General features: G+C 34.3%; 1 protein-coding gene across 3 annotated transcripts in view; it reads right to left on the reverse strand.

Moving 5' to 3' along the window:
• LOC127902137 (putative disease resistance protein RGA4) overlaps positions 1-10,490 on the reverse strand; it is a 77,717-nt gene extending 67,227 nt beyond the window's left edge. Inside the window, exons 1-4 of one of the 3 annotated variants that reach the window (XM_052440823.1) lie at positions 9,759-10,490; positions 2,766-5,648; positions 2,603-2,675; positions 2,111-2,466 (exon numbers count right to left, since the gene is read on the reverse strand). In XM_052440823.1, the coding sequence (XP_052296783.1) occupies positions 2,817-5,648; positions 9,759-10,082 (3,156 nt within the window). In that variant the 5' untranslated portion in view covers positions 10,083-10,490 and the 3' untranslated portion in view covers positions 2,111-2,466; positions 2,603-2,675; positions 2,766-2,816. Of the gene's footprint in view, positions 1-2,110; positions 2,467-2,602; positions 2,676-2,765; positions 5,652-9,758 lie in introns of those variants that run through there. The other 2 variants (XM_052440821.1, XM_052440822.1) reach the window with 2 other exon arrangements.
• Positions 10,491-10,895: the final 405 nt, after the last annotated feature.

Consider the following 10,895-nt stretch of genomic DNA (forward strand, 5'->3'; position numbering starts at 1 on the left):
GAGCTAAGTGGTACATAAGAATGGGGTTTTTTTGAATAATAACAAAAAGTGTAATAAAATATACTTATCTAAACTAAACGCTACATAAAAAGTTCCTTTTATACACTCCTCTCTCCCCCCCCCCCCCCACAATCTAGGTATTTTTTTTAAGTTCATTTTTTAAAAGATTGGAGAGTGGATTAAATATAAATCGATTTTTTTAAGCCTTTACCTCCCTTAAAATTCAAAATCTATTAGCTAGTTAAATAAAAGTACTTGAAAATTATTTGACTAAATCATTAAGGGCATAATTTAGACATTGATAAATAGTTAAAAAATTTCAATTAAATATGATCATCTAATGGCGTTCTTAAAGTTCCGTAATCACAGCCAGTACAATGGTTCTGTCAAATGAAATATTTCTATCCAAAATCAATTTCTTTTTTATCATATGGAATTAATCGATTTGGAATTGTGGATTTTTAATAGATATAATAAATACCCCAAGTATTTTGATAATATTCTAAAATTATCGTTGAGTTAGTGTGTGGCTTCGGGAGTCACTTTCATGAACCATGGTATCATCAAAATATGTGCAACCTTGCTCAGTAGAAACCAAATCAGCTTAGGGAAATTATCTCTGTTTCTTGGTCAATCTTTTGTGACTTCATCAATAGACATAACATGTAGCCACGCCACAATTTTTAATTTTAATTGGAATGCTTAGAAGTCTATTAAAAATTATAATGTAACCTAACTAAGAATAATATCAATTATTCTATTTTAATATAATATTTAATTAAACTATTGCCATTATTGTACTTAGTCATGGCTCATATGTGGATCCACTAATTGTTTCGCACCGTTGATTGATTGAGGGACGGTCAAGATTTGATTAAATATTGGAATTGGTATGCGATCTCATTAAAGTTGACTTCTAAATTTGCATTCTCAATTATTCAGATTTAAAAAACAAGAATGATAATATGATAGTTACGTTTTAATATTCTACGTTTGAAATATTATGTTTCTTCTCAAAGCTGCAAATCTCATTTACATTACCTGGTCAAAGACTTCTTGAAATAAATTATTTATGCTATTAATTCAGTTAGTTAAGGATATACTTTAAATGATATGACATTTAATCAACCAACGATACAACATATATCGATTTAATATTAAGATATCTAAACATAATGAGACGACAAGATCAATACTCAACATACAATTTATTTTTAATACAATTTCTTTCATAAATATTGATACAATAATATTGAATCAATGTCATGTCACGTGGTTTACTTTATTTACTTATTACTTAACTCTTTTAGTACCCATACGTCACTCATTAAACTCGTATATATTGAGAATAGAATTCATAGAGTTCAACTTAAAAATACGTACTGGAAATGAAACACGAAAAAATAATTGAGTGTTTTTTTTTTGTCAACATAGAAATACGTATTTTCTGTATTTGATATTTAACAGAAAATTCAAAGTAAAATCAAATCCATTTGTAATATAAGTTCACTTCATTCATAAAATTAAACTTATAGAATAAAATTTATAAATGTTACTTATACAAATACATATTACTATTCAAAATAATAAAAATTTTGCATTGGAAACAATTTTGAAAAAAAAATAAAAGTTTTAAATGGAGAAAGGAATTGCGGAGGGAAAGTTTGATAGAAGATGCACACTAGTTTTGGAATTATGTATACTGTCAGTCATTTTATTAAAATAATAATGATAATAATTTGATCAGCCACCAGAGCATTAGTCCAGTGATTTTCTCAATACGACGTACGGTCATCAGAACCTTATCATGATGCATGTATATTCTAAGCTTCACGACATCATATTAAAAACGTTTAGCTAAAGGTAATTTGAAATTTGTTTTATCCAATGAATGTTACATTTACTGGTATGTTAACAGCTAATAACTGAATTTGACTCATTTTTATGTAAACTTTATAGACCCACCGATTCACCATTTTTTTAATGTTATGATCATTGTAGGCATTTTATTTTTAAATTATGACTCCATGTAAAATTAAAATTTAAATTTCACCATCTTTTATAGGAATTGATTATGATAATCAAATAAACACAATAAACAAACACAAGGTAAAAAAATTTACGACATATTAATTAATATGCCTACATCCTCGGGTGGTGATACCAATAAGCCACTATATAATGAAAAAGTATACAAATAATAATAAGCTCTCAGATGAGCCAAAAAAGAAAAAAAAAGAACACCAAGATCAACACTCAAAAATCAAAATCAATCAATCCCCAACGGTTTGGCCTCACAAGAGCTCTCTGTGTGTTGTGCTTTCCCTCATTCATTCTCTTTACAAATACAAAGGCTCGCAAAAAAAAAAAAAACAAAACGAATTACTGAAAACATACATAACAGACTAAAAAAGCACGCGCTGCGCCCGTCCCCCAATTCCTGCTCTGCGACGCTGAAAAATATCGCTTTCCCCAAAAAAAAAAAACAAATGAATCAGTTAGACAAATATATCTAATTTTAATGGACATTGTTAAATTAATGAAGAAGAGTGGAGTAGAGAGCAAACGAGAAGGAAAGCGTATACAAATTATAATTACTAACCAGAGTTATTAGCACCATTACATATATATATATATCCCTGCTGAATCCCCCCTCCTCTGTTCACCATTCGTTTCTAAAATGGATTAAAAAATAACTACTAATTAATTTTAATTAAAATAGAGTGAGACACGCAATGCATGCAGGAGATCTAGAAAGAAATTACCCGTGGTGGTGGCCGTGGGTGATTGTAATTGACTAATTGCAGCCGCGCACTTCAGGCAATGGAGATTTTGGGAATGTGGCGTATGTTAGGCCAGTCCTCTCCTGTCTCCTCTCTGTAACGTTCTTGTAAAATATGACATCCCCCCCAAATCTCCAATTTCTGGAGCGTTGACTTCTGAAGAAGGTGATCGGGCAGTGCTTTTAATTTACGGCAACTCCAAATAGTCAAGGAAGAAAGACGTGGCATGATTATGATTTCTCCCTTTATTGCAGTCCCGAGATCCCACTCTTCCAGTTCTTCCATAATATAAAACGTAAGCTTTTTCAATTTGGCAAAGGCAATAACTGAGGAGCCATCCATATCACTTTCTACTCCCAAAAATTCATTACCCACTCTTTTCACGCTTTTCATTCCTGCAATATAAAGAGATTCAAGGGATGGCAATTTTCCCAAAGGAGGCAAATGCTCACAATTTCTCCACTCGTGGAGACCTAAAAACCTTAAATTGGTTAATGACATGATCCAATTTTTGGGAACAACATTCCTCTTCCCCCTATATTTATTTATCCATAATTCCTTTAAATTAGGAGGTGGTCCTAAGGCCTCAAGAAGTCGTTCATCTTCATCCTCCTCATTCTCCCTCCTCCCAGCTTGATCAAAATGAAGTTTCAACTCAAAGAGATTTTTCTTTTTCTCAAGTTCAGCCCTTCGAGCCTCATCCACATCTGACACATCACCCAGCCCACGTATCCTGCAGTCTCGAAGGAGGTTAAGCTTTTTAAGAGACCCAAGGCTACATGCTCTGCCATATCCTCCACCCACAACAAACTCTTTCACTCTTCGAAGCCTGATTAATTTCCCAATCCCTACAGGCAAGTACCTTAAAGATACAGTACACTCATTGTCTAAATACATCAGCTTTCTTAACCTCCCAATCCCTTGAGGTAATTCTCTAAGTTTTACACAACAATTAACATTTAAATGTTCTAAATTATACAACTCACACAACGTCTCGGGTAATCTTTCTATCTCCATTTGATTGGCCAAATTAAGGTATTTCAAATGTAATAATTTTTCTATATTTGTTGGAACTTCTTTGATGAAATCCTCAGGCAACCTCTCATTATGCACCTCTAATTTTAATGCCCTCAAACAAGTTAATTTATCAAATAATTGAGGTAGGATTACGCTAGAATGTTTAGTACTTTCAAGTAAGAGGCTACGCAATCCTCGCAATGCTTCAATATTGTCGTAAATGGGCATCGGACCGCAGCCTATAGCTAACGTCAAATGAAGGATTTTTTTCTCCGCAAAAGAACTCATAGCTAACTCTTCACCACTATGTAATTCTACTATTAAACATTCATTACTACATAAGTATTCGGCAAAGTCGTGCACTATGTCATGCATTTTGCATAGAAATAATTCACCATCATATCCTCTTCCAAATTCCTGAAAGAATGAACGGCTAGCTAAGACATTGAAATACTCTTCACCAATTTCCTCCATCTCTTTATTTCTTTTATTGTTAAGGAAACCTTGAGCCATCCATAGTTCAATTAACTTATCTTTCTTTAGTATAACGTCTTTTGGAAAGACGGCACAATAAGTGAAACATTGTTTTACCTTAGAGGGTAATTCATTGTAACTCAACAATAGAGGGGCTAAAAGATTTTTCTCAACCTGTTCTATCTCCCATATCTCACTCTTTAAGATATTTTGCCATTCTTTTTCAGTGTTTTTAGACCGCAAGAGACTAGCAATTGTCTTTGTAGCTAAAGGTAAGCCCTTGCACTTTCTTGTAATTTCTCGACCAATTTTTTCTAAATTCTCACGTTCCTCCATGGACTTACCAACAAATGCTAACGACTCAAACACCAACCAGCATTCCATTCCAGACAACACATTGACAGATATGATGTTAGTTGATCCCATAATACGGGCAACTGCCTCTTTACGTGTGGTAATTAAAATTTTACTTCCATAGAGACAATTCTTTAAGCAGTTGTTGAATTGCTCCCATTTATGGAAATTTTCATTCCACACGTCGTCTAAAACAAGAAGAAGTTTCTTCCCGGCTACATGTTTTTGAATATGTTGCATGAGAGATTGAAACTCAACAAAATTAGGGAGACAACCTGTTAGAGCCTCAATGATTGCTCTAGCGATTCTGAACTCATCAAAAGGATCTGACACGCAGACCCATATTCTTTTTTCAAAATTCTTTTCAACATCACCGTTGTTGTAGGCAAATTGAGCAAGAGTTGTTTTGCCTATGCCCCCCATCCCAACAAGTGAGATGATATGGGGCCCCTTTTGTTCTATACTATTCTCACATATTAACCTATCAACCAGTTCGTTCTTCTCATCTTTTCTACCAAATATTTCGGACTCATCAATTGAGGAGACACTTGGTATTCGCTCACCTGCTCTCTCATTACTCTTAATAACATTCACAGCAAAACCAAACTGGTCTTTCTGTTTGGCAATATCATCAAGACTTTCATTGATTTCTTTGAGCTTGAGAGCAATGTCACGACGTAGAAAAAGTCGTTTGCAACCAAAGCAAGAGGCAGCAGGAAAGAAGGAACATACCTTCTTGTTAGGATCGAGAGCAGCATTCTCATGATCATCCACTCCATCGATTTTCAGTTTGAGCCTTGCAGTGCTCCACTCCTCCAACACATCTTCCATGTTGTAAGATACGTCTCTGAGTTGATCGAGCCAGAGTCTGACACTTTCCTCCTTTACTTGCCTTTTCTCTACATCATGGAGCACAGCTTGAATGGCTTGGAGATTCCTGCTCAGCTTCTTCACTTCCTTTCCGACACCGGTTACCAGCCTCACCTGTTCCTTTGTCTCTTCAGCAGCCATGGTAGTCAGCTGCTGCAAGAGAGGGGAAATGATCGCATCAACCATGGTGAAAGAGGAAAAAGAGAGAGAAGAGTTGTAGCAACAGTAATTAATGCTGAAAGAAATGAAGGAGCTAAAAATGTGGTGAAAATGCAGCCGTGGTCTTTCAATTCTTATAGTACTGCAAGCAAAATTCCAATTTAGAAATATTTCATTTCAGCCCTTGTGAAAGAAGCTACTGTTATTATTATTACTATTTTTTTTAATAACGGCAAAGAGTGAAAATGATATACACTTGTGGACACGAAATAATATATTGTTAGGTCCTACATCGGCGATTCACGCGGTATGTGAACTTTTTTTTAAAAAAAATCAATTTGTGATAAAAGTGTCACAGATATAAAAAAATGAAAATGGAAAGTCAAAATTGTAATGCAGAAAAAAGACAAAACCTTTTTTTCTTCACGGCATATAAATATGTTACAGGTAATGGAATTTATAAATGATAGAAGAAAGAGGGGTTGAACGTGTGAACACTTCATTGCAAAACTACCTTACAATTGCAGCGTGAGAACACTTTATTTTCCTTTGGACAAAGCACAATAATAACTTACAATTGCAACGTGTGAACACTTCATTGCATGAAGATTCCTGGAAGTAGCCGGCAGTTCAAATTAATATTTTTCTTTTGGAGAAAACCAACAATAATTTTATTATTGTTGTTGTTGTCATTGTTATCAATTGATTAATTATAACCATTATTTATTTATTCATTAATTATTTTAATTATCATCGTCATCATCATCAAATGACAATAATTAACAAAGGATTTTTTGATAAATTATTAATGATATTACTTTTACTATTATTATTATTATTAATCATTTTGCAATAATAATAGTCATTATTATAATTAACTAAGGGCAATTTAGTAAGTTGAAACAATTCAGCTTATTCTGATTCCTCGATTCTAAGATAAAATAAACACATCAATGGGATTTCAACCCATTCCCATTCCAATTCTTACAGTTCAAGTAAACAACTTATTCTAATTCTCATTCTTTATTCTCATTACAACCCATAAATATTTTATAATTCATATACAACATATATAATATGGTATATGAACTTGACAAAAGTTGTTGTATAGGTATAATATATTATCTCTCTTTTCAACAATTGAACAAGTTGTTACATAATATATATTATCGTGTCAGCAGATAATAACATTCACGCGGTATATGAAACTGATTTGTTGGGCTTTTAGACTCGAATTCAAACGCTTTGCTCTGCCCTGCCCTTGGGTAACTCCCCTGATCAAAAAATAATATTTTTTAAAAAATTCTCAATAACTAAAAGCCCAACAAACCAGTTTGACATGACATATTTAAAAAAAAAAAGGATAGAGCAACACAGTAATTTTTGTTATGACGACTTTGTTGTAATTGAAACATTATTCGGAAATTATTAGCAATGAGAAAGCGCAATTAGACTAAACAATTTGATCATTAACTCTCTATGCATAATCGATTCATTTAATTAATCAATTTGAATATATATATTTGTTAGTGTCGAACTTATGGATAACAGTTCATGACGTGAACTGTTTTCAATAAAGGCCTGGATATAGTGGAAGCACTATAAGGTAGAACATTCCTTTATAATCATACGATTAAAATTATAATTAATTTTTCACTATTTATTACTTAGTGTGTGTGGTTAAGATTCATACTCCACTATAAATCAACTCCAAATAATCAAGGAAGAAAGACGTGGCATGATTATGATTTCTTCCTTTATTGCAGTCCCGAGATCCCACTCTTCCAGTTCTTCCATAACCCAAAATTCCAGCAGTTTCAATTTGGGAAATGCAATAACTGAGGAGCCATCCGTATCACTTTCTACTCCCAGAAATTCATTACCCACTCTTTTCACGCTGTTCATTCCTTCAATATGAAGAGATTCAAGGGATGGCAATTTTCCCAAAGGAGGCAAATGCTCGCAATTTCTCGACCAGCTGAGAGATAAATCCCTTAAGTTGGTTAATGACATGAACCAATTTATGGGGACAACATTCCTCCTCCCTCTGTAATTATAAATCTCTAACCTCTTTAAATTAGGAGGCGGTCCCAAGGCTTCAAGAAGCCGTTCATCTTCATCCTCCTCAATCTCCCTCCTCCCAGCTTGATCAAAATAAAGTCCCAACTCAACGAGATATTTCTTTTTCTCAAGTTCAGCCCTTCTAGCCTCCCCCGCATCTGACACACCACCCAGCCCGCGTATACTACATTCTCGAAGCAGGTTAAGCTTTTTAAGAGACCCAAGGCTACATGCTCTGTCATACCCTCCGCCCACAACAAACTTTCCCACTATCCGAAGCCTGATTAATTCCCCAATCCCTACCGGCAAGTATCTTAAACAACCAGTGCCATCATTGTCTAAATACATCAGCTTTCTTAACTTCCCAATCCCTCGAGGTAATTCTCTAAGATTATAACAACCACTAACATTTAAACGTTCTAAATTATACAACTCACACAACGTCTCGGGTAATTTTTCTATCTTCTTTTGACCGCACAAACTAAGGTATTTCAGATGTATCAATTTTTCTATATTTTTTGGAATTTTTTGGATGAAATCAAAACACAAGCTATGCGCCTCTAATGTTAATGCCCTTAAACAAGTTAGTTTATCAAATAATTGAGGTAAAACTTTGCTAGACCATGAATAATCACCACCTTCAACCAAGAGGCTACGCAATCGTCTCATTCTCTTAACATTATTCCAAATGGCTATCGGGACTGAAGTCCCCCAGTCTATAGTTAACATTAAATGAAGAACTTTTTTCTGCTCAAAGGAACTCATAATTGACTCTTCACCACCAGGATTTTTCACTGTTAAACATTCATTCCTGCATATAAATTGGGCAAGGTCGTGCACTAAATCGTGCATTTTGCACTTATAGACTTTACCATCAACATCTGTTTCGAACTCTTGAAAAAATGAACTACTAGCTAAAATGTTGAAATACTCTTCACCTATGTCCTGCATCTCTTTGTTTTCTTTCTCATTAAGATAACCTTGAGCCATCCATAGTTTAATTAACTTATACTTCATTATTTCGAAATCTTTCGGAAAAACAGCACAATATGAGAAACAATGTTTTACCTTAGAGGGCAATTCATTGTAACTCAACAACAGAGGGGCCAATAGACCTCTCTCAACCACTTCGTGATCCCATATCTCACTCTTTAAAATATTTTGCCATTCTTCTTCAGTGTTTTTAGACCTTAAAAGACTACCAATGGTCTTTACAGCTAAAGGTAAGCCCTTGCATTTTCCTACAATTTCTCGACCAATTTTTTTTAAATTCTCACATCCCTCCATGGACTTGCCGAAAAATGCTATTGACTCAAATATTGACCAGCATTCCTTTTCAAACAAAACAGCAATTGGGATAATGTCAGTTGATTTCATAATATGGGCAGTTGTTTCATCACGTGTAGTAATTAAAATTTTACTTCCGTGGAGACCATTCTTTAAACAATTATAGAATGGTTCCCATTTGGAGTAATCTTTATTCCACACGTCGTCTAAGACAAGAAGAAATTTCTTGCGTACAACACATTCTTGAATATGTTGCATGAGAGATTCAAACTCTACAAGGTCTTTGGCGGAATCTGGCTTCAGAGCCTCAATGATTGCTCTAGCAATTCTGAACTCATCAAACGGGTCTGACACACAGACCCATATTATTTTCTCAAAATGATTTTTAACATCATCGTTGTTGTAGGCTAATTGAGCAAGAGTAGTTTTGCCTATGCCCCCCATCCCAACAAGTGAGATGACACAGGGGCCTTTCTGCTCTTCACTACTCTCACATAACAGCCTATTAACCAGATCGTTCTTCTGTGTTTCTCTACCAAATATCTCGGACTCATCAATTGAGGAGATACTTGGTACTCGTTGATCCGCTCTCTCATTACTCTTAATAACATTCACAGCAAAACCAAACATGTCTTTTTGTTTGGCAATATCATCAAGAGTTTCATTGATGTCTTTCATCTTGAGAGCAATGCGACGACGTAAAAAAATTGGTTTGCAGCCAAAGCAAGAGGCAGCAGGAAAGAAGGAACATACCTTCTTCTTAGGAACGAGAGCATCATTCTCATGATCATCCACTCCATCGATCTGCAGTTTGAGCCTTGCAGTGTTCCACTCACCCAACACATCTTCCATGTCGTAACATGCGTCTCTGAGTTGATCGAGCCAGAGTCTGACTGTTTCCTCCTTTATTTGCCTTTTTTCAGCATCATGGAGCACAGTTTGAATGGTTCGGAGTTTGCGGGTCAGCTTCTCCGCTTCCTTTCCGACGCCCGTTTCCAGCCTCACTTGTTCCTTTGCCTCATCGACAGCCATTGAAGTCAGCTGCTCCAAGAGAGGGGAAAGGATCGCATCAACCATGGTGAAAAAGAAAAAAGAGAGAGAGAAGAAATTGATGGTGAATTGTTGCAAAAGTAAGTAGCTAATGCTGAAAGAAATGAAGGAGCTGATAATGTGGTGAAAATGTTGCCGTATTCTTTCAATTCTTATAGTACTGCAAGCAAAATTCCGATTTAGAAATATTTCATTTCAGCCCTTTTGAAAGAAGCTGCTGTTATTATTATTACTATTTTTTTTTTTAATAATAGCAAAGAGTGAAAATGACAAACTGTTGTGGACAGGAAATAATATATTGTTAGGTCCTACATCGGCGATTCACGCAGTATATGAACTTGACAAAGTTTTCTATGATTTCTTTTTAAATAATTGAACAAGTTGTTAGATAATTATACGTGTATTATTGGCTTAGAAATACCTTGACCATCTCTTTCTTATTTTCTTCTTTTTTTTTTCATCAAACTTTGACTCGTTTTGCATAATTAGTTGGAAGGAGAGAATGAACATACAATTAAACTATGAAAACGCTGCCACATAATATTCTAAGATTCATATCGAACCACTTTATTTAGATTTTGTCATTTTAGCAGATTTCTGATAGTGGGAGTTTAGAGTTTAATCTCTAACTTTGATTGTGAAGTGTGAAAAATCAAATAATCTTTTCTACTAGTTTTTCAACAATAATAGATAACAATTCATCATTAGTTATTTCTCATTATGTATAAAATGATCAATCTAGAGCTGAATATTCACATAATTTTCTATTTCTAATCATTTCAAAATTTAATATAAACTTTAAAAAAAAATCAATTTGTAATAAAGTGACATAAATATTAC

The sequence above is a fragment of the Citrus sinensis genome, chromosome 5, assembly GCF_022201045.2.
Source record: "Citrus sinensis cultivar Valencia sweet orange chromosome 5, DVS_A1.0, whole genome shotgun sequence".
NCBI classification, from domain to species: Eukaryota; Viridiplantae; Streptophyta; class Magnoliopsida; order Sapindales; family Rutaceae; genus Citrus; species Citrus sinensis.